The 26063-nt window shown below is 35.9% G+C and overlaps 2 protein-coding genes and 1 pseudogene across 8 annotated transcripts; 2 read left to right on the top strand and 1 right to left on the bottom strand.

The window, feature by feature from the left end:
• The first annotated feature begins 547 nt into the window (after positions 1-547).
• LOC145641498 (transcription factor VOZ1-like) lies at positions 548-5206 on the top strand. Of its 2 annotated transcripts, none has more exons than XM_081692318.1 (5): positions 548-751; positions 2466-2724; positions 2850-3008; positions 3611-4310; positions 4473-5206. In XM_081692318.1, the coding sequence occupies exons 2-5, from the start codon at positions 2503-2505 to the stop codon at positions 4958-4960; spliced, it is 1569 nt and encodes a 522-aa protein (XP_081548444.1). In that variant the 5' UTR covers positions 548-751; positions 2466-2502; the 3' UTR covers positions 4961-5206. The 2 variants fall into 2 exon arrangements, with proteins under 2 accessions (XP_081548444.1, XP_081548443.1); XM_081692317.1 differs by having other exon boundaries at positions 2450-2724.
• Positions 5207-6351: 1145 nt separating this feature from the next.
• On the top strand, positions 6352-11521 carry LOC145641497 (exportin-2 pseudogene; annotated as a pseudogene). The gene is made up of 3 exons (XR_014115449.1): positions 6352-6529; positions 7064-10000; positions 11142-11521. The product of XR_014115449.1 is annotated as an exportin-2 pseudogene (transcript).
• A 1041-nt stretch (positions 11522-12562) lies between these two features.
• LOC145641496 (putative protein phosphatase 2C 59) lies at positions 12563-20334 on the bottom strand. 5 transcript variants are annotated; one of them, XM_081692314.1, is made up of 10 exons: positions 20192-20333; positions 19784-19841; positions 19583-19643; positions 17057-17184; positions 16067-16165; positions 15802-15960; positions 15060-15146; positions 14884-14975; positions 13302-13376; positions 12563-13107 (listed from the first exon to the last, which is right to left on the bottom strand). In XM_081692314.1, the coding sequence occupies exons 2-10, from the start codon at positions 19809-19811 to the stop codon at positions 12853-12855; spliced, it is 984 nt and encodes a 327-aa protein (XP_081548440.1). In that variant the 5' UTR covers positions 19812-19841; positions 20192-20333; the 3' UTR covers positions 12563-12852. The 5 variants fall into 5 exon arrangements, with proteins under 5 accessions (XP_081548440.1, XP_081548441.1, XP_081548442.1 ...); XM_081692315.1 differs by lacking the exon at positions 20192-20333 and adding an exon at positions 20143-20170; XM_081692316.1 differs by lacking the exon at positions 19784-19841 and having other exon boundaries at positions 19583-19723; positions 20192-20334.
• Between the last annotated feature and the right edge of the window lie 5729 nt (positions 20335-26063).

Genomic DNA, 26063 nt, shown 5'->3' with positions numbered 1-26063 from the left:
ATACTTCTTATGGAGTAGAAATTAATGGCATGTTCTGATTTACTAAGCTGAACTGAATGAACTGAATTATTTATGAGAGAAGGAAATTAGGAATTGCACTGAAATTAAGCCGAAGAGAACAAACCCTATGTAAATAATAACATACTACGGAGTATTATGTAATTTATATTGTGTTTATTTATTTATGCATTTTTTGTATGGAAATGAGAAGGAGCCCCACTTCATCTTTGTGATAAACAAAATTTGTTTATCTAGTGGCATATTTATAAATATATCAGCAAAACATCCCAATCAACATGACATTGTTGAAATATTTACGAAAATAGCTAATTGGGATGTTTGGTTGATTTACTTACGAAATTGATTTACTTACGAAAATGACAGTAGATAACACAAATTTTGATTATCACAAAGATGCACTTGTATTTTAAGGAAAAGGATCCCCACTACATTTTCGTGATAAACAAAATTTTTTTACTCCGTATTTTTTATTTTATAAATAAAAGAGCAAAACCTGGGTAGAGAGAGAGGTTCGAACCTACCCACGTGCAAAATTGCAAGTTGAAGTTGTGAACGACTGAACGCCGAGTGTTGGTCTCGCGCCTGAAATCAACAAAGTAAACGCGTCGCGTCGTATAAATACACAACCTATTTAATCACCTAACTTCTCCTTCTCCTCCAATCTAGGGCATCTTTTCCGGCAACCACCGCCTTCTCCGCCGTCTTCGGCGATTCTGTCTCTAATTCCGAGGTCAATCCCCTATTTTCTTTGTTATTCCTATTTTTGTTTTTTGAATTCTAAACCCTAGTGATTTTGATTACTGTTAATCTCACTTTATTATTATTATTTTGTTGATTTGTTGAAGAAAGTTATATTATTTGTGGGATCGCATGGTTTTTGATTGGGGTTTTTGAGTGTAGAATTTGGAATTAATTTAGTTCTTAGTTTGCTAAGGAATTGATAAAGATCAATAATTTCGTTTGTTTGTGCAATATAGTGATATGATGTCGGCTAAGTAGGAGAAGATCATTGCAATTTTGTTATTGTAGATTAGTAATGTGGTGACCGAGTTCGAGGAGATCATTGCAAATTGTTAGTGTAAACTAGTAATGTGGTGACTTAATACGAGGAAATTAATGCTTTTTGCTAGTGAATTAATTTATCATATGTTGATTGAGTTGGAGGTGACCAAGGAGGAGAAAATCATTGCAATTTGTTAGTGTAAACTAGTAAACTAGTAATATGGTGACTGAGTAGGAGGTGATCATTGAATGCTGCTCGATTATCCGACTAGATTATCTATCAATTATGAGTGACTGCACTCAACATCAGCAGCCCTTAAAGAAGGGCAAAAAGAATTTGAAAGCTAATCCTTCTAAACAAGAAAATTAGTAGGATTAAGAAGAGAGACAGCTTTTTTATTTGTTTGAATCACCTGCAAATTATCCAGCTCAAGGTTATTGATTCTTAAATTTCTAACTGATTTATTAATTTTCTATTTTGTTTCTCATTGTTGTGTGTTCGTTGTTGGATTAAACATGGTTTTTTAATGAATTACACTGAACAATTGTTAGGCCCCTTTTCACTCAACTTTTTTTGACTTATTTAAGACAAAATAAGTTCAAATTAAATTATATGAAAGATGATTTATTACAGAAAATTTAAGCTAAGATAAATTAAGATTATCTAATAATTTTGAAGGGCGAAGGTGGATGTGTTAACATACTATTGATCCCGAAAATTGGGGCTATTATAGAATATAAAAAAAGGTGATATTTTTATTTGAAGTACTTGTTACTTTGTTAGTGCTAACATCCACTTTACATCATTTTAATGCTAGATTTGATAACTACTGAATATTAGATTACCCCTGTTATCGATCTGAATAAATATTGGCTTTATCTTAGTGCAATAATTGAAATCAATTGCAAAGTAAAGTGTGCTCTATGTTTTTTTGCTTTTGGTTATATATTCTTTACTCCCCAAGATGTTTATCTTACCTACTCTGTATGATTGACTAGGACATAAGTAACAGGATATCTGATGACAAGTTTGAATAATATGGGAAAGGTTTGATTAAAGGCGAATAAGCTCTTTTTGTATTTCCCTAAGTTTGTGCTCCATGTTGCTTTGGTTTTGCCATTTACTTTTTACTCTTATCCTTAACATTATTCTTTCAACTTCTTAGTAATTGTCTCGCTTTCAATTTTGCAAAGAATGGTTGCCATCTTATTGTTAGACACCTAATATCCCCATGTACCTGGACTGTCAGACCACTCACAGAATAGAGTGCAAAAAGTTAAATTAAGAATATCATTGCTTTTTCTTTTTTTTTTTTCACTGGTGTTTCTTAACTGTAAACCTCTCCTTGTCCTCAAACTAGATTTTGTTGCTATGGTTGTGTGTGAAAGAATAGTGTTATTATTTTTTTTTCCTTGTTGAAATTAGGTTGAACAATTTGTAGCATGTAAAGTTGACATCTGAGGATAGTGAGAGAGAAGATGGGAAAAGATTCAAAGAACTGCAAACAACCTTCTCACCGGCTCTTAAAGGATCAAGCAAAGAATCGAATCGAGGGTCTTCAATCAGTGTTCAATGAACTTCAGGGTGCCATGAAAGAGAGTCGGGCCGGTGATGTTGCTACTTTGGAAGAGCAAGTTAAGCAAATGCTTTGCGAATGGAAAGCCGATCTCTCTGAACCAACTCCAACTTCTTCAGTGCCTGTGTGTATCTCTCTCTCTCTCTCTCTCTCTAGATTACAACAATAACAATAATCACAAAGCCTTAGTCCTAAAATGATTTGGGATCTCTTCTTTAGATTGAATAACAATATTTCATTGATTTGCAGGAAGACAGTCTTGGGTCATTTTCTAAAGAACTTGGTCAGCTGTTGCAACAATTTGACGTAGAAGATGATGCAACAAGTCCATTAACAGCACCGCCTATCACGAGGCATAGTGATGCCACCTGCACATTTGCGGTGCCAAACTCTGGAGGAGATGTGGAGGTCTATTTTCTCTTATATTTCCTTCTTGCCAACCTTGTATTTAAATAAATTGGTAGCCAAATAAAAAATAACTTGGGAAACCAATGTTTGCTGAGTTATTGTTATAAATCTAAAAGGATGAGTAGCAAGTAGGCCGAAATCAATGCCAGATTGCCAGTTGTTACTTTTATACAAACATGTTCTTATGCCTACAAACAAAAGAACCGCCAACAGCCTTAGCTTTCTTTCACCTCAAGTCACTGAGAGATGAGAGCCACCTTTTGGAGTGCAGATTGTTCTGATTTCTGTTATTAAAAGAAAGAGAAATAAAACAAAATATTCAATCTCCTCAAAGTAAGGTTTGTTCAATGTTATCATCCTTAGAAAGAGAAATAAAACAAAATATTCAATCTCCTTAAAGTAAGGTTTGTTCAATATTATCATCCATATAATGTGCAGTGGAGTTTCTTATAATTCTAGGGAACAATAATTATGTAAGTGTTCTTAGGCATTTTATTAAAGTAACTTCTTGACCGTTGGAAATCTCCACTCTCTGTGTAGCTATTAGATATGTGTTCCTATAGTTCTGCATGACATGACTCATATACTAGGTTTGCTTACAGGTTTGCTACTTGAATCATACACCCCAGCAACAAAATTTTCAAGGTTTTCAGATTCATACACCTCAGCAACATGATTTCGGAGGTTTCCAAAATCATATATCACAACATGGGTTTCCTGACCTTGACAATCATACACCACAGCATCACGAACTTCCAGGTTTTGTGAATCATACACCAGAGTCTCAAGACTATCAAGGGTTTGCGCATTGCAATAACGCTGCCACTAATATGCAAGGTGGAATGATCAATAACTTTGAAGCTTCAGGTCTGCACAATATGGTGCCTAATAACTTTAACATGACTACTCAACTGGATGAACATCATAATCTTGACAGTGAAATCTTTATCAGTGCCAGCGGCATTGAGAATTGGGGATTGGATGACATTCCTGATTTCTTAGGTGTATTGCCGAATGTCAACCCTCCGCCATCCGCTTTCTTAGGTCCAAAATGTGCTCTTTGGGATTGCGTAAGACCTGCTCAGATGTCTGAGTTCTGTAACAACTACTGCAGTGCTTTTCATGCTGAGTTAGCAGTAAAGGAATGCCCTCCAGGAACTGTACCTATCATGAGGCCTGGAGGTATAGGGTTGAAAGATGGTCCACTTTTTGTGGCTCTAAAGTCAAAGCTGGAGGGAAAAGATGTGGGCATTCCAGAATGTCTTGGGGCTGCTTCTGCAAAATCTCCATGGAATACTCCTGGTAAGCATGTTTAATGATCAGTTAGGACTCCGCCTTGCCAAACCACAGATGGTAGGATGAAATTCAATCAATTTATTCAATTATGCTACATATGAAGTTGAGATTTGTATATTCTGCTATCCTTCTTGTTGTCTACTCATTTGGTCTTATTTGGGTTTGCAGAACTATTCGATATTTCTATTTTGGAAGATGAAAAGATCAGAGAATGGCTCTTTTTTGATAAGCCTAGAAGAGCTTTTGAGACTGGAAACAGAAAGCAGAGGTCATTGCCAGACCACGAGGGGCGTGGTTGGCATGAGTCAAGGAAGCAGATTGCAAAAGAGTACAATGGCCAGAAGAGGTCTTACTATGCTGATCCCCAACCACAGAAGGACTTAGAATGGCATCTATTTGAGTATGAGATTTATAATTGCAGTACTTGTGCATTGTACCGATTAGAACTAAAGGTTGCAGAGGAGAAGAAAAAGAGCCCGAAGACAAAAGTATCAAATGACCCCCTTGTTGATCTACAAAAGCAGATGGGTAGGCTCACTGCTGAAGGTTCGGCTGAGAACAAGCGCTCTGGGAAGGGCAAGGCAAAGGTCAGTATGAATTCAGACCATGGTCCAAATATTGTAAGTGAGACAAATGGATCCGGTGGTTCTTCTTAAAGACATTCTACTGAATAGGTTAAATCTAACTATTAACAGATACACTGACACATTACCTTCTCATAGATGTAGTTAGCAGCTTCAGGGGCCTTTTTTCTTGTTTGTGGCCTTTTTTTATTATTTTGTTTTTCTTTGCCCATTAGGTTTTGTTCTTGTCGAGTTCTTTATTATTGAATGTATAGTTGAACATATGGCTCAAACATCTTTGTACTCATCCCTTGAATAAACATCTTTTCTACTCTTCCAGATTTTCTTAAGATTTATATATAGAAGGAAGTCAATTTATTTTATATTCGACAAGATCACAGAACTTCCTTCAATCAAAGCGATGACTTTTAACTCACACCAGAAGATATTATTACTCTTCTAATCTTAAGCTTAATAAGCAACTTTCTGATGCATCTAACAAGTCAATGAAACAAATGTGAGTGAGCCCTCTATTTGAATTTTTTGAGTATTGAAAGTTGTTTAGAGACATGAGTATTATAATTAGATAGGTAAAGTGAACACGTATAATGAGGGTGAGGGTACCTTTGTTGCTTTTTAACTTGTTTTATGAGTCACGTTGACCATTACACAAATTCAATGACTTAAATAGTTGATGTATTGAAAATACATATCGTGACAAATAAAACAATATCTCACATGAATGGATTTTGCATTATGTATAAATTAGAAATCACGGTCAAAGGAAAGCGCGTACATAGTGAAAGTTTGGCTTACAGTTTGGTTAATAGCCCTAATCAAAACCTATTCATATTAATTTGGTATGGGATTTTTTCAAACCAAACCAAACTAATATTTGGTCCAATCTAAACCAAGCCGTTTCTAATTTTATTTAAAAAAAAAAAAAAAAACCAAATCAAGTTTTTGTACCAATCGTATTAGGCCTGATTTTTAACTTGTTTCTAATTTGGTTGTCCAAAAATAAACCAAATCAAACGGAAATAAATCAAATAAATTGCTTACAATGCCATGTCTTAGCAAATATCAAGTTGTAATAAAGCATTGAAAAAAATGTTTGGGAAAACATTAAAAAGTTCTACCTTACAACCACAATTTTTAATTTGCGCTGAATATTTGGCTTATATATGTAATTTGGTTTTTATTTAGGTTTTCAGTTTTCATAAACCCAAACCAAAAATAAATCAGAAACCATATTTTTAAAATTTTTCTAAACCAAATCGAACCGTGTTATAAATAAAACCAAATCAAATGCTCCGTAAGTAATGATTTAAACCGAATAACTTTCACCCCTAAAGAAAACGTGTCAACTAAAACCAAATAGGTAATAAGTAAAAATATGGCGAACTAAACCTGTCTTAAGAAGATTTAAGCATAGCCCCGTTCTACGCACCGGCTAAGGGCCCAAAAGCTAGTTCATAATTATACTGGTCCAAAACCAAAATTACGTACAGCAGTATTTGTCTTCCTTTTCCCCCCTCTTTCTCTCTCTCGGTTTCCCATTGAAGCGCACTCCGAGTTCTCCATTGAAGCGCACTCGCACTCCGAGTTCCTCCATTGAGACGCCTTCTGGTAGTTTTACCCTCCATTGAAGCAGCTTCTGAGGTAAGGTGTTGCTTCTTTTTGTAATCGTCGAATATCAATTTCACAATCTAGGGTTTTTCTTTTTTGATTATCAGTATAGTTAATTTAGGGTTCGTAATTTTGAACTATTGCATCTAATCAATAAGGTTGTGAGAGATCATATCGAGCGATTATGTTGCTAAAGAAGAATATTATGAGCCTGTTTTGATGATTGAATCGAATTATGAGCCTAAAATTATGCGATTTTTCGAGCTTGATTTGATAATTGAATCAAATTTGGTTGCTCATGTGTTGCAGAACCTTTTAATGTTAAGATTGAACTATGAAAATTGGACCTATTCTCTCCGGTCCCAGGGCGGCCGCCTCTCCTGCCCTGGCTCAGGGACTGGCCTAACCATAATTGGCTTGTTTTCGATGTTTCGTGCTATCAACTAGTTTGTTTATTTCATACATTATTTGGATTAGTCGAACAACAATGGAAAAAAAAAGGATTTCATAAGAGTTGTGAAAACCTTGAGCTGAAAGCTTTTTTTTGTTGGTTGATTTTGGTTGCAGATGGCAACCAGCCCAGAAACTCTGGAGTTTTTGTCAAAATGTTTTATGAACTCTCTCTCTCCTAACCATGAGCCTCGACGCCAAGCTGAGGCTAGTCTTGGTGAGGCAGCTGAGCAACCTAATTATGGGTTGGCTGTTCTTACTCTCATTCGTACACCAGGCATTGGCGAGGAGATCCAGCAAGCTGCAGCTGTGAACTTTAAAAACTTTCTTAAAGCTCGATGGGCACCGGCAGCAAGGCGCTCTGAACCTAATGTTCCCTTGCCAAACCCTATTCCCGATGCCGAAAAGAAGCTGATTAAAGAACACATTGTGTCTTTGATGTTGGAGTCAACACCTCGTATCCAATCTCAGCTTAGTGAGGCATTGGTGGTCATTGGCAAGCATGATTTTCCTAGGCAGTGGACGGAGTTGCTTCCAATGCTCAATCGTAGGCTTCAGCAAGCACTCACCGAGGGTGGTAATTATGCTGCTATAAATGGGATACTTGGGACTGCCAACTCATTGTTTAAGAAGTTCCGACATGGGTATGGGACAAATGATTTGAGGTTGGATTTAAGGTATTGTTTGGATAACATGGCTGTCCCATTGTTGCAATTGTTCTCCCATACTGCATCTCTGATTGACTCTGGTGTCAGTTCTGGTGCTTCCGCAGCAAATTTAAAGCCTCTGTTTGAGTCACAGAGGCTGTGTTGTAGAATCTTTTATTCCTTCAACTTTCAGGAGTTGCCTGACCTCTTTGAAGATAATATGGATCCATTTATAAATGTATTTGGAAAATATCTAACTACTACATACCCAGCCCTTGAACAAGGAGGTGAGCAAGCTCTTGTTGATAATCTTCGTGCAGCTATCTGTGAAATATTGACCCTTTATGTGGAGAGGACCGAGGAGCCTTTTGAAAGATATGTGGGTGAATTTGAGAAAGCAGTGCGAAGCCTCCTTATCACCGTGTCTGGATCTCCAGGTCGTGATCATCTTGCGATAACTGCTATCAAGTTCATGACAATGGTTAGCACAATGGCACACCACTACAAGCTGTTTGATGATGCTTCTTTAGATCAGATATGTCGAAGCATTGTCATCCCAAATGTGATGCTGAGGGAAGAAGATGAAGAGCTCTTTGAGTTTAACTATATTGAGTTTATAAGACGGGATATGGAAGGGAGTGATGTTGACACTAAGAGGAGAGCTGCATGTGAACTTCTCAAAGGAATTGCAACTCACTACAGAGAGAAGGTTGCTCCCATGGTGAACAATGTCATACAGACAATGTTGGCTAAATGTAATGAGAATCCAGCTTTGAATTGGAAATACAAAGACTCTGCTATCTATCTGGTTATATCACTAAGCACTGTTAAAGCTACAGGCCCTAATGTCTTGACGGGCTGTTTTGATCTGCAATCATTCTTTTCAGTGGTGGTTGCTCCAGAGCTTCAGAGTCAAGATGTTAATTCATTTCCATTGCTCAAGGCAGGTGCACTTAAATTTTTGACAGTATTCAGAGATCAGCTTCCAAAGTCTAGTGTGATGTCCTTGCTTCCTGAAGTTTTGCGATTTCTTGGTGCTGAGTCAAATGTGATCCACTCTTACGCTGCTATTTTCATTGACAAGGTTCTATTGGTTAAAGATGAGGGGGGTAGAGCTAGATATGTTGCATCTGATATTGCACCTTTTCTCCCTGTGCTGTTGAATAACCTTTTTATTGCGCTGAAGTTTCCTGAATCTGAGGAGAATCAATATGTTATGAAGTGTATCATGCGGGTACTTGGTGTTGCGGATGTTTCTGGTGATGTTGCTGCTACTTGCATGTCTGGGATGGCTTCCATTCTTAACGAAGTGTGCAAGAACCCTAAAAACCCTATATTCAATCACTATTTATTTGAGGCTGTTGCTGTGCTTATTAGACGGGTGTGTGACAAGGACCCCTCTGTCATATCACTGTTTGAAACTAGCCTCTTTCCAAGCCTTCAGACGATTCTAACAAACAATGTCATTGAGTTCTTCCCATATGCATTCCAGCTCCTTGCACAGCTTGTTGAATTGAATAGGCCCCCGTTGCCACCGCACTACATGCAGTTCTTTGAGCTTCTTTTGCTTCCTGATCTGTGGACCAAATCTGCTGATGTCCCTGCTCTAGTGCGTTTGCTTCAGGCTTTCCTTCGGATGGCTCCCAATGAACTTAACCAAGGTGGAAAGCTAGATGAGGTGCTTAATATATACAGCAAGCTTCTTCCTTCTTCCAGGACAGAGGAGCAGGCTTTTTTTGTGCTGAACACAGTTGTTGAGAGCCTTGGGTACGAAGTGATTGCTGGGTATCTTCCGAAAATTTTGGTTTCGTTGTTTACCCGTCTCCAGACTAACCAGACCCCAAAGTTTGTTAGGTGCTTTATCATATTTATGTCTCTCGTTATAGTCAAGCATGGTTGGAATAATCTTGTTGATGCCTTTGACCGTGTACAGCCTGGTATTCTACTTACAATTTTGGAGGTGTTCTGGGTTCCAAATCTTAAGCAGATCACAGGTGCCACTGAGACTAAGCTAACTGCAGTGGCTTCAACAAAACTCTTGTGTGAATGTCCTGCCCTTCTAAAACCCGAATCTTCTAAAATTTGGGGTAAAATGTTAGATAGCATCGTTACGCTTGTTACCAGACCAGAAGAAGAGAGAGTAGAGGAAGAATCTGAAGTTCCAGATTTTTCTGAGACAGGAAGCTATTCTGCGACATTTATTCGCCTTTATAATGTCAATAAAAGAGATGATGATCCGCTCAAGGAAATTAAAGATCCAAAGCAGTTTTTGTTAGCTTCTTTGAGAAATCTTTCAGACTTTTCCACTGGGAGATATGGACAAGTTATCAGTGAGAATGTAGATCCTGCCAATCAAGCAGCACTGTCTCAGCTTTACAGCACTTTGACCACTGCCTAATATGAGCAAGTAATGTTTCCAAATTCCTTACTTTTATTTTGGGGGTTTAAAGGACTATGAATGATTACGTCTCTTCTATTGCTTGCTGTAATTGAATTTGCTTCTGTTGTTGATTTCGTTGTATCATACTCCGTAACTGTTAAGCTAACGTGTGAGATTCTTCTTTATATCGTCTTAAATGACCTTTAGGGCTCTATGTTAAGGCTTTTATTTGTTCTTGATATAAATATATTTATCCCCCCACCCCCACACTTTTTTCCCTGTAATGTCTGTAAGTGATTGTGTGTGTGTGTTCTTTTATTTATTTATTTATTTTAAAATTTTTAAATTACCTACAATAGCTTGTAATATCAGTGATCATGTAAGTAAACGGGCTTTATTCACTTTTAAAAACCTCCTGATTTCTGTATTCTGCTTATTTAGCAATCAGTTACATGGGTTCCAAGGCATATTGTTGATATTTTTGTTTACATTGATGTGCTGTCTTATACGCTTCAGTGTTTTGCTGCTTCTGTGTGGGCAATGAATTTTGAGTATTTTTTTTCATGTTGGATCATTGGGTTAACTAGAGATGTTTGTCTTTGAGTATATTTCTTACTCGTGTTCATTTATTGCATCTTGCATTGTCGTGGTTTCACTGCTTTGTGTAGCTACTGATTATGGCTGTGCCGAATGATTTGCTGTTCAGGGAGGATTTTGCAACTTTCACCTTGCTCCTATTTGAATTTCTAACTTGGTGATTTGATTTAAAATTCAATTTTTATGTCCAAATGTTCATGTAATGTCCTCATTACTTTAAAGTAGCTCAATTTTTTCATATGCTTATCCTCATTGCTACAACTGAAAATTTGATCAACTATATTTTGTTGCTTCTAAGAACTTTGAAAAAAAAGGAGTACAAAAAACATTGTGATATTCATACTACAACATCAATGAATTGTGATGTTAGTTGCTCTGTGTTATGCAGTTGCTCTATTCATAACTTATACTAGAGCATATTGTTTGTATTGCACGACTTTTATGTAAAATGCATCATGTTCAAATGTGTAGTTGTTTCACTAGGTTTTCTTTGTGAAATCTACATGGGGTAAAATTATGCTCCAGCCAATAACATGCAAAATCTGTACTGATTTTTTTTTTTTCAATGCAGGATTATGTTCCTTGATAGAGTGAGTAATTGCTCTCAGATGAATGCATTTTGGGGTGTCCATCTTGTGATGTGGGTGTTCTTTTCGGGAGTGATGCGGTGGTTGGGCAATCAGTGTGCGCTAACGAATGCATATGCTGATATGTGCCCATGTTTTGGCTAATGCCTTATATATTTTCAAGTGTTTCACGACTGCAGTTTGATCATTTTTATGCTCTGCAGATATGCATTAGTATTTTGTATCGAGTCTTGCAAGACTGTAGCCGCTTTTGTCGCTTGTTGAAGGGTTTTGTTTATAGATGTAGAGTGTATGAGTTGGTGGTTTATTGAATTTGGTCGATTTTATTATCGGAAGAGAAATATGTTATAGAAACTTTACTTGAGGAGTTATTTGGTTCCAAATTTTAATGAGTAAGCACAAGTGTCAGGTCTTCATTATCTAGATACTGGTGATGATTTTCTACAAGCTGGATTGTTTTGGGTAAGTATGGGTAAACATAGCATGGTTTTGAAAATTTCGTATAAAATTTTATATAATTATTTAAATAGTCACAAATAACTTTTTTTTTTTTTTTTTTTTTTGACAAAACAAATTACTTCTTTTACAGTATAATTTTTTCGTTTTATTATAATTAACACATTTCTTTATGCAAGTTGCCAATGCACGTTTCAAACATTAATATCATTAAAGATTTTTGTTTTTTTTTTGTTTTCACTCATCGTTTATCATGTTTGTCAACAAGTTTAACAATTTATATCTCTACTTATTAATCTGTATAAATTATGTAATAAAATTGATGAAAATTTACATTGAGACAAATGTAACAATATTTCATATGGTTATGTTTTCATTTAAGAGTTAACAATATAACCGCAAGGGAATGCTACATATAGCTCTTAGGCCAAATAAGCATTTAATCTTTCCTTCTTTGGCATAAGTCTAAAAATGCATGACAAAATCACTCGTAAATCACGTGATATATTAGCTCTAGTTGTTGCTCTTTTAGTCTTATTTCCGTCTAGTCGGAATCATCGCAGAAATAGAACACAACCCCTTTGAGAGGGTTGATGAGATTGAGTTAAAACATTTGATGATGGAAGGACCACATGTCGAGATCACTCGTCCATGCAATTCCTATGAATAAAGGTGTTTTCAACATTGTTGTCAAGCTGGATTATGTCTCTTTTGGATAACTGTAATGTGACTTAATTATCTCTTAATTAAACTTCCTTGACTTCCAAAAATAAAATTTACTTTATTCCAAAAACTAAAAAGAACAATGATATATACTGCAATTTATGAACCTAAATGAATAAGAAAGCCTGGAAGAATATAAACGTATGAAAATGCATATATTTCCTTCACCATCAAAGTTGACAAACTTATGCTCAAATAATGCTACAACATTATCACATATAAAAAATTATCAAAAGCAAATTTCAACTTCGTAATTACCACATTGGTATCATTAAGCTCTGTTACAAGTCAGTCATAATTAAGTATCTATATAGTTAAATTAGATCATAACAAGAGCTCCAGAGCTTCTAAATTACAATTACATCGATACATACGTACTTTTCACCTATGACCATTGCAATTTATGCTAGTCCACCCGATTCTCAATTAACCTATTAACAGATTGATAATATCTTCTGCACCTATTTTTACAGACGATGAGGCTAGTTAAATGCTTAAGGAGCAGACCGAAAGATTTCAATGAGAGCCACCCTTAGAGGAATCACCCTGCTTGCCAGGAAGCTGATTTGAAGAATCACCTGAGTTCTTATTTGAGGAATCAGCCTGATTGCCTGAGACTCGTTTTGAGGCATCATTGTGATAACAGTTGTCTAGGAACCGAACGACTACACAGGTGATGTTATCTGCACTGCCACGCTGATAAGCTTCTTTCATGAGCTTCTTTGCTGCTTCTTCAGAATCCTGGATGGGTTTCACCATATCAACTGCCTCCTGAAAAGTAGTAGAAGAAAATTTAGGTTAAGCGGAGGGCAAAACGAACTTATGTAGCCAATAACATTATGATGAAAGTAGGAACACAGCTTAAGTCAATATGAAGTCAATAACGCAGGTGAGATAGTTGATAGCAATGAGAGTCCAAATAATTGTTGGAATCAGTAACCAAGAAGGAGCATTAGAGGACAAACCTCATTAGTGACAACATCCCACAATCCATCACTTGCAAGAATAAGGAACTCAAGAGAGCTGTCAACTTTCTCTTCCTGGTAGATAAAAATAAATAAAATTAGTAACTTAATTGGGTATATTAAGCTTGTTTTTAACACAATAATAAATAAATTAAAGATTAAGAAATATTCACACAAAACGGCTAGGCCAAGCAGTTCTAATTTTCCAAGTATGGATATGTCTATAAAACTAAACCATTTGAATACACATAGCACATGCGTCATGAATTTGTATTGCTTACATAGGCATGGAGTAATAGCACAAGACATAGAGCCAACAGGCAACAAGTAGATGTTAAATACCAGCATCAACTGAAAATGCATCTGTGTACTGTTCTTACACTATGCAGCTATGAGGGAAAAAATCAGAAAAGAGACAAAACAGAAATTTTGATTTAGGAAAAAAATGTTAAAATATACTACCTCCGTTTCTTTTAGTTGACACGTTTCCTTTTGGGGTAAATTTTTTACCTTGCATTTATAAGCTACCCCACTTGCTTTTTCATTCTCTCTCACTCTCTCTCCTATCCTTAATATATGTGCCTAAATCAAACGCGTCAACTATATAGAAACGGAGGAAGTATACAAGAAGCAATAACCAAGATCCTCTTCAAAATAATTATAGACACATAGACATTTAAACATGATCAGGAAACAAATTTGAAACAGCTAAGATAGAGAAGAAGATTATCTAGATGGCTCTCCATATTGATGATGTAAATAATAATGTGTCCATATGATGAAATCCGAACAGCTCTGCACATTTCTGCAAGCAAATTGTCACTTTATCTGGCTGGAAATAGTGCTACTTCACATGTTCATTCCCCTAATGAACAGCAGGATATATTTGAATTCTTCTCTCATAAGTTGGCCACTCAGGACTTTCATGCTCCACGCTCCAAGTTGAAGAGGAGCATTGAGGATGTATATATTGTTCTAGTTTATCTGTTAGGAGATTATACTAGTTTCTTAATGTACATCGATTTCCTTCTGCCCAAGACTTATAGCATGTATATACTTCTCCCAGGGGCTAATGTACAACAATATTTTGCATTTTTTAGTGAATTGAGATTGGCAAGTGAATATAATCAAGATACATGCGAATCTTGTTCATAATGAAAAAGTCACCGAGGTTGAAGGAGATGCGGATGACAATGGAGAAGAGAAATTTCTCTCTGCTCTATGGCATCTATAGTAGAAATTCACGCAACTACTTACCAAACTATTTTGGGATGTCAAAACAAATTTTCCATAGTATGTCAACTAATTAGGTATTTCAAAATGCCCTTGGTTAGATTGGGTAACAAAGAGAGTGTAGACTATAGAGAAATATAAATAAAAAATTCTGGTAAAATCACATCAAGTCATAATGCATAATGGGTTATTGGGTTGAGACAACATGATGCTTATATACAGGTTAAAAGAGTGATAGCAATGATACTCCCAAATTTCAATAAATGAAAAGTGATTGTAGAATCTTATATCAAGAATTCAATGATGGAGACACTTAATAATCATCTAACCATGAATTTCTTCACCTGACCTTAATCTCAGGGTCAGCAACCACATATTGCTTCAAGAGTTTGTCACCAAAAGCACGAGAAACAGCAAGAACACCTCCAACCCTCCAAGTTCCTGTTATCAAGTGTCAGCCATGAAAAAACTAACTAATTACAGATGAAACTGAGATCAAAAGGATTGGGTAACAAAATTCCCTACCAGCCCACATAACAAAACCTCCTGCATCCTCAATACGTTGTCGTTCATCACTTTGATCAGGCTTATGATCTCGGGAAACAGCAATTGCTGCAAACATATGGTACAATGATGGACCAAAATTAGATTAAAAAATCTCAAAATCACATCAAACAATGGACTATAGGAGGCTTAAGTTGCCAGTCAAACAAATTCCAATAAATCATGGGAGGAAAAATAGATTGAAAAATTATGAGTATTCTACACTTATTTACTTATTGATTTTTAAACTCACCCAAGTAAAAAAATGTGGAGTGAAAGACTGAAAGGGGTGAAGGGGAAGGGAAGAGAGGAGTGAGATTATATTCCATCCAAATCTTGCCAACATTAAAAGAATGTGCTTCATCGAAAGAAGGAAATTAATTCCCTCCATTCCCCTTCCCGCCAAAAAGGAAGCATTAAAAGAATTTGCTTCATCGAAAGAAGAAAATAAAATCCCCCATTTCCATCCCCTTTGCTTTCTTTTCGAAAAAAGAGTGCCTCCCCCTCACCCCCCCCCCCCCTCTCTCCCAAAACCCCAACCCAACCAAAAATCTCCCCTTCCAAAACACTTTAGCAAAGTTCTGATGGTGCTTTACAAGCTACATATATACAGTTAAATGCATCCCATAAATAGTAAATTCAGTAAAAGGTTTTTTTGGAAATCTGACTAGCACATAAGGCTGTGACAGGATGTAATTATGTAACATGTTCATAAAGCACTTGCCTTCACCACCGCGGCATATAACAGCCCTGGAATCACCAACATTGGCAACCAATAAACGATCACCAACAAGGATAGCAGTGGAAGCAGTTGATCCAGCATCTCTGTTCTGGGAGTTCTCAGATTTTAGAAATTCTGAATCTGTATGACTGTAAGTTTCAGCTGCAATAATAAATGAAATTAAAACAAACAAAACACCATGATAACCAAGTAATTCAGCTTTATTAAAGCACTGTCAAGACAAGCTACAGAGCTCTGGGAGCAAAACCTATAGCTGATTTGGTATCAGCAATGAACTTTGGGTGCTTAATCAGATTGCTAAAAAGATGGTGTTTCACATATTCAGCAGCTCGAACACCACCATGTCCTGCAAGAAAAAAGTTGTAACATAGTAGCATTAACACACATTGACGACTGAAAATACAAAATAAAATTAAGTTAGCCACAATTATATCAAATTTAGCACTGTCAATGGGCACAGAACGATCTTCCAAATCCTAGCTCATTAATATAACACGGTGAGCCATATACAATGACGAGCATAATTTCCAAACCAAAATGTACAGCTAAATTCACTCTTGTTCCCATTCATGTCTCACTTCCATTATATAAATCTGCTATGAAACTGATCTAAACTACAGATAATTTAAATATTTGTCATACACTCATAATGCATTTGCATCTTGTAACTACAGATAAGCTGAAGGCTATGTTTACAAACTTTAAAGCAGTACCCATGGGCCACAGATGTGCCAAAAGAAAGAAATACAAAGAAATAAATCCGTGAAAGGTGATACAATTGGCCATCAAAGTGCAATCATTACGTTTGAGAAAATGATCCAAGCGAAGAACTTCTCAAGCATTAATTTATCGTTGAACATAGTAATATCACAGCAAAATCTATACTTTACAATGACCCCGCAATATGCAATCATTGCTTGGAAAGGAAAAACGATCAAAAAGACATTGTAAAAAAAAATTAAAAAAAAAAAAACAAAAAAAAAAACAGAGGTGCACAAAGCTAATTAATTCTACTAATGGTAAATACATACTTATCACTGTGCACAATTTACAAAAGCAATGTCGAGTTCAGCATATCAACAAAATTCCAGACCCACCAACATAAACAAAGTATCCATCTCTATGACAATACACAAATTTCATGATATTTTTAACAATGATTCAGAGTTAACAAAAGATGACAAAACTAGTATCACTGTCAGAAAGCAGGGAATGGAAGTCAAGAGAAGAAACATACCATCAAAAACACCAAACAAGCCAACTATCTCTCCATCAACACCATCAATTCTAGTCTCATAAAAATCTTCCATTGACGACCTTTTCCCAGCAGAGCTTGCATATCCATAGCTAAACTTGCCGTTTTGACTGTTTACATGAAGATCATTTCACAATTAGTAAACAGGAAAGTCAAACTCACCGTCTAAAACACTCATCAATATAACGAATTGACAACCTTGATTGATACTTGATAGTGTATTCAGGTTGCAAACACAGTGGCGCACATTAGTGATTTAAAACTCTACTTAAGCTAGCACAGTAAATTTCAAGTTTCAACAATGTTTTAGGCCATCAAGGAAGACAGACATACAAAATCAAACTTCTGAACAAATCTGTTCATGGCAGTGGAGTACACCTCTGTTACTATATATACTATCTCCCATGTTCTTTTTTAGTTGACAAGTTTCATTAATCACCTTTGCAAACACGGAAGTTTAACAATTAATATTTCTAATTCTAAACAAGTAAAATTATAAAACGTTGATACAAATAATATACGTATAAAATAAGACGATTCAAACTAGAAACATGACTATGTTTTATAACAGCTATAAGGTCATTAAAGATAGTCAAAGTAAAGTTTGTGATTTGTGAATACTATCAAAAGTCAAAACATGTCAACTAAAAAAGAACAGAGGAAGTATTTACATTATTTCTAATTACCTAGAGCTATGTCATTTCTTAAAAAAAAAAAAAAAAAAAAAAACTAAGGTGGACCCATAGGGCAAAACCAACCATCTGAAACACCCCCCCCCCCAAATCCCCTCAAATTAAAAAAAGAATGCTTTATCCACATAATCTGCCCTCCCCCAAGGTTAAATATCCAAAAGATGACATAATCTGCCCTCCCCCAAGGTTAAATATCAATAATGACCCTTTACTTGATCATGTGCAAGACTTATTTATTAAAGTGAAGGCCTTCCTCAAAATACTATTCTTCAAAGTAACTTCATCAAGGACAATAGACACAACATGCAAACATCCCCACTCACACAGTCACACTAATCTCTAATCCCTCTTTTCTTCTCCTATATCCCTGGCAAATTTGCCCATTCATGGAATCTTTAACCAACAGTAGATTGAGATGGAAAGAAGACTTATCTTTTGTACTTCAAAAGGCTACAACAAGAGGATTTGGCATCATAAAGGACTATATTAAGCTGTCAGACTATCATCTAAACAACACCAGTTGACTTGATACACAGCATACTCCCAACAGAGTCAATTTGAGACAACAAAAATGTCCAGTGAGAACTTAGCTAGGTTCTGATGTAGCTCTAAGGGGAAATTTCTCATGTTAGGGTTCTTTCTAAGGAAATCTGGTTGCATTTCAAAGTGATAATTCTCCACACCATCCAGAAAATGATAGCCAGAAAGTAAGTTTTACTATATAGAAAATAGATTTAAATTCATCCACTGTTGAGGATGACAGACTGGTAGAGATTAGAGACCTTCACCATCAACTAGAATTAAGAGGTTGTTTGGTTTGTTAAGAGTCTCATAACTAAGAAGGTATAGATTCTAAACCTCATAGGGCCCATACTAGACTAAACTTGTTTGGTTTATTTGTTGGAATGATTTTTACTTTTCATTAAAGTAATTGATTGTGAAGGCCCGCAAGGGATTTTAGGGGAATGGGTATAGTTAGAACCCTCTTAGTATGAGATTTCATACCTAAAATGCCTAACCAAACAATAAAATGGATGGAATGGACTCTAAATTCATTCCAAAAGAACCAACCAAATGACCCCTAAATGTTTCCAATGGATAAGAGAGATGTCAATACACAATTTACCACATAATTAAGGTTCAAATAAGATCAACAAATAACAAGGGTTTGACAGTAATTTTCCCTCACGTCAAAAAAGGCATCAAACTCCAAACGAAAAAGGCATCAAGCACTCCAAGCTGTCACAGCTGTGACTCTTGATTGTGAGTATCAACAAAACTACGCAAACGTCCCATAGAATTAGATATGGAATTTAGAAGCCAACTATATTAAGGGCACTCTAAGGAGAAATGATGCAATGATGACCAAAATGGAAGTTACTAGGAATAGGTTTAAATGTGTGTTGAATGTCAAGTAAGAAACCAAATGCATTCTAATTCTAGATCTTCTTCCTCCTTGAATGCTTATGGAAAGTCATAATTGTCAATGTAGCATACATGATTTATTAAGCTCTAGCAGGCTGGCAGCATAGGTTTTAACTTATCTAATAAGCTTGAGGAATAAAAATGTGGACAATTGACTAATTCACAAGAGTAACAATGACGTTAAAGTAAATACATTCATCCTATCATCACACCCACAATTGCACACACAAACAAAATTCCTAATCCTCAAGCCATCAGTACCTAAAGAATTTCTTGAGATTAACAAGGGGCAAGCTAGGATAATTATAGGATATGGACAATCTCAAGACCATAAAACAATAAATCTCAGAAATGGTAAAGTGAGACACTGAAAAGGCAAAAAGAAAACCACCTGAGGCCGCCGCCTGTGACGGGTTGTTCCTCGACATGAATTTGATTGGAGGATTGCAACACTGAATCAAGGTAACCCATTTCACTGCTCAAATTTTCACAAACCCAACAACTTCTACCCTCTTTAATCTGATCTATGAAACTAACAACAATAACAATGAAAGCAGTCAATATAAACCCTAAATTCATTAACCTAATCAACCTGTAGGTGGTGGCACCCGTAGAAACATTTCCAATTACTGATAAGAACCAAATCCAACCTGAAAAATTGTCCAAAAAATGTTCCTTGTAATAATAACAATAAAACCCAATTTTTCAAAGACAAGATCAGATTAGAAGCAAATTGAAAATAACCGATTTGAACTACAATCAAATTTCAAAAAAAAACTAAAATCTGATAGAAATCAATGCAGAATGAAAATTGAAAAAGACAGCAAATGAATCCAAAATCATAAATTACAAGCAAAGATCAAGAGAGATTATGATGCATAATACAATATAAATATATGAAAATTACAAGAAAGCTCATATTAACAAGAAAGCAAGATCAATCAGCATTACCCAGAAAATAAAGGAACAAACTTTGGGAAGAGGGTACCACAGAAAATACCTGTATTGTAGAAAAACTAATCAAGCAAACCAAGAAAAAAGGTGAGAGTGTGTGAATATGAAGAAATTAAAAACAAGGTTTCAATTTGTTTATTATTTAATTTAATTATTTTTCTTTAAAGTTTTTATTTGGGATAGTTGGTTTGACAATGCAAAAGGTGATGTGGGGAAATGGGGGAAAAGAGAGAAGTTTGATTGAAATTTACACACCTTTGATTAGCAGCAATCCTATTTTTGGTCAATGAGGAAATTTTTAATTAGTAATTTTGTAATTATTGTGGGTTAAGCTTAAGAATGACTGATAGATGGAAGAGGTAAAATTTGAGGTTATTGTGGGTTAAGCTTAAGAATGACTGATAGATGGAAGAGGTAAAATTTGAGGGGATGATTTTAGTTAAAATTAAAAGGTTAAAAATAGAAAAAAAAAATATAAATTTAGGGAATATCATTAATTGAACTTATGGATTGGATGTCACAATTTCACAAATTTCTTTTTGACACAACTCAATTTCACAAATTTCAATTCATAACAAATGTGGAAATTATTTTGTTCATTTTTTTTTTTTTTGAAATAGTAAAATCAAGGCTTTTTTTTTTTTTTTTGGTCAGAAACTACCTAATAAAACCTTTTTTTTTTTTATAAGAAACTAGGTTAAGTCCCGTGCCCCGTACGGTTTTTACAAAATTTTATAATGAATTATAATGCTGATTCAAAAGCTATCTTAATTAAATCCTAATATTTTTAAATGAAATTAAAAAAGTTTGAGTCTTAATTTATACCTATAATTGAGCTCCAAATTCGAATCAACCCAAAGGCTGAGACAAGTGGAACACAAAAAAAATAAAAGATAATAGAATAAAATTTTACGCAATAAAAGATATGGAAAATATGTGAACATTTTATTTAGAAGGTGAATCACAATTATATGAGTTGGTGAATATTTTTTTTTTTTTTTTGAAGAGTAAATCATAATTATATGAGTTGGTGAATATTTTTTTTAAGGAAGTGAATCACAAGTATATAAAGAAATAAATATTTTTGTAAGGAATGAATAAAAAAAAAAGAAAAAAAATGTTTTGGAGGGAAAAGAAAAGCACCAAGAAGTGACACATGTCAATCCCGGTGTCTGTTTTAGTATTATGTTATTGATTAACTAATAAAAAAAATGTTGTAAGATTTTTTTTTTTGTCATTTCCACCGTTGACCTAATTTTTACAACGTTGACTCACCTCAAAGTACCCTCGAAACTGCTGCGGGGTTGGTTTTCATCAAAGTGGTTAGGTTATTTTAGGGTGGTCGGAGGATATTCCGAGTTGGTGAGGGTAGTTTCGCGCTTCGAGATGGTGATTTTTGGGTTAGAGTAGAGGTGATCATTAGGCAGGTCGAGTCAGGCCGAGCTGATGCCAAAAAATACCCCATTTCTCGGGTTGGGCCAAGCTTTGGGCCGAAAATTAGGTGCTAAACTTGCCCAAAATGACCGGTCCATGAGATTTTTCGGGCCCAAAAATCTGCCAAAACCCCCCAAATTCGGGTTGGGACAGCGGGACCGAGTTGACTTTGATTAGCTCTTGGTTAGAGGTGGTGGTTTTGGGGTTGGAAGGTGGTTTCAGAGTGGTGGAGGCAATTTCAAGCAAGTTGTGTTGGTTTTGAAAATGAAATCGGTGGTTATAGGGGTGTTTAGAGGTGGGTCAACAATAGAAATATGATAAAGGTAGTATTTAACATTTTATCCTTTTATTAGGTATTTTCTTACAACATCTTACATTTTATTAAGTAATTTTTTACAAACATTTTTTTATTAGGTAGTTCCTCACAAAATCTGGGTTTTATTAGGTAGTTTCTGACAAAAAGTCCTAAAATCAATTAATAAGTATGACACGTTTCATCTCCTGATGTTTTTTTTTTTGCTAAATAAAAGTATATTAAAGAAACAAATTTGATAGCTTGTAATTTTGTATGATTTTAGAGTGGTTTTGAGACTTAGAATTTTGAGAAATCAATGTCTTCACTAAGCTAATAACTCTATTTTATGCATTTTTTTTTTTTTGTGGATACTATGCTTCACGGGGTTGCTGGTGTTTTGGTGCATATTTAGGTATAATGATCGATGACACTTTAAAGCTTTTGGATAAAGAAGAAAAAGAAGTTGGAGTCAAGAAGAGGAAATAAGGGAGCTATGGAAGAATGAAAGAAGCAAGGAAAAGAGTCCAAGAGTGAAATAAGATCATTTGGAAGGATTTTTGCACTAAGGTTAAATGACCATAACTTTTGTTCTACTCAGTATTTTGAAATGATTCAAATTGGAGATTAAATTTCATCTCAAGATCTTTCTAACAACTGGTCACATGCCTTATTCGAATGAGTAATGAAGAATTTATGACCTTCCAAAACGAAGTTGTTTCGCTATAAAATAGTTGCACGCCCATGCCAAAAAGTGGCACGTCTGTGCAAAGTCCCTGCACGTCCATAGAGCTGTCAAAAACTGATCCGACCCGAGAAATCGACCTGAACCGGCAATGATCTAAACCAAACCTGTACCCGGACAATGGGGTGAAACTAGTGAGCTGTAACTCGACCTGAACCTGACCATATGTTAACTGACAACCGATTTGATCCAACACTTTTTGACCTGAACCTGCTCCTGAACTGAGAGTAACTGTCAACCGATTTAATCCGACCCAACAACAATCTGTACCCAAACTATTACCCGACCCAATTAGAACCTGTACCCGAGTCATATATGGAATGTTTAATAAAATTTATATGCCTTTTGTTCAACTTATATACTAGTACAAATCTATAAACCCACAATCCGATTCAGCTTGTATACCTTTTGTTCTCTATTACTCACATATAGGTTTAATAAAATCTTGTTAAAGCTGATCAAATTGTGGAAGGCATAATTATATAGGTTCAACTTGAGCACATCAATATATTTATTGGAATTGAACTTGAACCAAAACCCAACTCAACACTAACTCGAACCCGAATGTACCATCTATTAACCTACTCAAACCTGACTCACACACAACCCGAACCTGAAATTGAATCCGATCTGAATTTGGCTTGAATTGAACCCGGCATATATCCGAAAAGGTGAATGACCCAGAATAAACTCAACTGAAATTGAGTCGAACTTGAACCTGATACGAGGCTAGATTGACCCGACATAACCAGATCCTAATTTAACCCGAGACATGATTTGACCCAACCCAAATCCGACTTGAATACCCGAAGCGACAACTCTACTATAATACACGAAATAGGAGCGATTTAGGAGGTGTCGGGAGCTGGCCTGGTGTTGAATTGGAATTTCACGGAACACTACGGGATGAATCCCGGGATCATATAATATTGTGTGGACATATAAATGACCATTTATCCGGTGACGTAAAGGCCCTATGAGAGCTTATAGCCAATACAAGAGGCATGTACGAAAACGGGTAAAATGACCATTTAAAGGCAAATTGGATGGTTTCACCCACCCATTTAAACTCTCGGAGGGTATTAGGGACCATGGTAAACATCTAAACAATTTGTATTTCCGGACGAAAAAAGGTAAAAAAATTACAAAATTGAAGGCTATATAATCCACAGTTTTTGAGGAATTTTTGAGGTACCGGGCCCGGTGGCGAAAAGTGTTGAGACCCTAAAGCTGTCAAAAACAGACCCGACCGAGGACTCGACCTTAATCGACGATCATTTTATCGGTTCACAACTTGCAGAGATTTCGTAAACTCAAGCCTACCACGGACGTTTATGACAACATATAATGATCCTATATGGTTTCAAACGTCATTATATGACCCCGAGATATATCCCTTAAGGTTTCAAGGCTTTTCGCCACCGTGCCTCAAAAACTTCGAAACCTCAAAATTTCCTCAAAAAACGTGGATTATAGCCTACAATTTTGTAATTTTTTTGACATTTTTTTGCCCCGAAATAAAAATTTCCGAGATGTTTACCATGGTCCCTAATACCCTTCAAGAGTCCAATTGGGTCGGTGGAACCATCCAATATGCCTTTAAACGGTCATTTTACCCGTTCATAACTTGAAGTGATTTCGTAAACTCTAGCCTACCACGGACGTTTATGACAACATATAATGATCATATGTGGTTTCAAAAGGAATTATATGACCCCGAGATGTATCCCTTAGGGTCTCAAGGCTTTTCGCCACGCACCGGGCCCCGAAACCTCAAAATTTCCTCAAAAAGCATGGATTATAACCTTCAATTTTGTAATTTTTTTACCTTTTTTCGCCCGGAAATAAACTATACCGATATGTTTACCATGGTCCCTAATATCCTCCGGGAGTCAAATTGGATCGGTGGAACCATCCAATATGTCCTTAAACGGTCATTTTACCAGTTCACAACTTTAAGTGATTTTGTAAACTTAAGCCTACCACGGACGTTTATGACAACATATAATAATGATTATATGTGATTTCAAACGACATTATATAACCCTGAGATGTATCCATTAGGGTCTCAAGGCTATTCGCCACCAGGCCCCGACACCTCGAAATAATCTAAAAAAGCGTGGATAGCCTTCAATTTTGTAATCTTTAGACCTTTTTTTAACCAGAAATTAAAATTTCCGAGATGTTTACCATGGTCCCTAATATCCTACGACCCGCGTGAGTTAAATTGGGTCGGTGGAACCATCTAATATGCCCTTAAACGGTCATCTTACCTGTTCACAACTTGTAGTGATTTCGCAAACTCGAGCCTACCACGGACGTTGATGACAACATATAATGATCATATATGGTTTCAAACAACATTATATAACCCCGAGATGTATCCCTTAGGGTTTCAAAGCTTTTAGTCACCAGTCCCTGAAACCTCAAAATTTCCTCAAAAAGCGTGGATTATAGCCTTCAATTTTGTAATTTTTTGACCTTTTTCGCCCGGAAATAAAAATTGTCGATATGTTTACCATGGTCCCTAATACCCTCCAAGAGTCCAATTTTGTCGGTGGAACCGTCGAATGTGCCCTTAAACGGTCATTTTACCTGTTCACAACTTGTAGTGATTTTGTAAACTCAAGCCTACCACGGACGTTGATGACAACCTATAATGATCATCATATATGGTTTCAAATGACATTATACAAATTGAGATGTATCCCTTAGGATTTAAAGGCTTTTCGCCACCGGGCCCCGAAACCTCAAAATTTTCTCAAAAAGCGTGGATTATAGCCTTCAATTTTGTAATTTTTTAAGCTTTTTTCGTCCGGAAATAAAAATTGTCGAAGATGTTTACCATGGTCCTTAATACCCTCCAAGAGTCCAATTGGGTTAGTGGAACCAACCAATATGCCCTTAAACGGCCATTTTATCAGTTGGCAACTTGTACCGATTTTGTAAACTCAAGCCTACACTGGATGTTTATAAAAACATATAATGATGATATATGGTTTCAAACGACATTATATGACCCCGAGATGTATCCCTTAGGGATTCAAGGCATTTCGCCATCGAGCCCCGAAACATCAAAATTCCTTAAAAAGCGTAGATTACATCCTTCAATTTTGTAATTTTTTGACCTTTTTTTCCCGGAAATAAAAATTGTCGATATGTTTATCATGGTCCCTGATATCTTTCGGGAGTCAAATTGGGTCGGTGGAACCATCCAATATTCCCTTAAATGGTCATTTTACCCGTTCACAACTTGTAGTAATTTCGTAAACTCAAGCCTACCACGGACGTTTAGGACAACATATAATGATCATATATGGTTTCAAACGACATAGTATAATCTCGAGACGTATCCCTTAGGGTTTCAAGGCTTTTTGACACCGGGCTCCGAAACCTCAAAATTTCCTCAAAAAGCGTGGATTATAGCCTTCAATTTTGTAATTTTTC

Source organism: Chenopodium album, chromosome 8 (assembly GCF_948465745.1).
Source record: "Chenopodium album chromosome 8, dcCheAlbu1.1, whole genome shotgun sequence".
Lineage (NCBI taxonomy): Eukaryota > Viridiplantae > Streptophyta > Magnoliopsida > Caryophyllales > Amaranthaceae > Chenopodium > Chenopodium album.
Note: the sequence above shows the minus strand (reverse complement) of the source record. Positions and strands in the feature narration are given on the sequence as shown.

Bases quoted from the DNA above. Each gene is read 5' to 3' on its own strand.
- LOC145641496 (XM_081692313.1), bottom strand. From the start codon at position 19,770: ATGAATTTAGGGTTTATATTGACTGCTTTCATTGTTATTGTTGTTAGT. The intron at 15,147-15,801 runs GCAAGTGCTTTA...ATATGTTTGCAG, and splicing joins TATATGCCGCGGTGGTGAAG to CAATTGCTGTTTCCCGAGAT. The intron at 14,976-15,059 runs GTAGGGAATTTT...ACTTGATAACAG, and splicing joins AGGTTTTGTTATGTGGGCTG to GAACTTGGAGGGTTGGAGGT.
- LOC145641498 (XM_081692318.1), top strand. From the start codon at position 2,503: ATGGGAAAAGATTCAAAGAACTGCAAACAACCTTCTCACCGGCTCTTA. The intron at 2,725-2,849 runs GTGTGTATCTCT...ATTGATTTGCAG, and splicing joins CTCCAACTTCTTCAGTGCCT to GAAGACAGTCTTGGGTCATT. The intron at 3,009-3,610 runs GTCTATTTTCTC...GTTTGCTTACAG, and splicing joins ACTCTGGAGGAGATGTGGAG to GTTTGCTACTTGAATCATAC.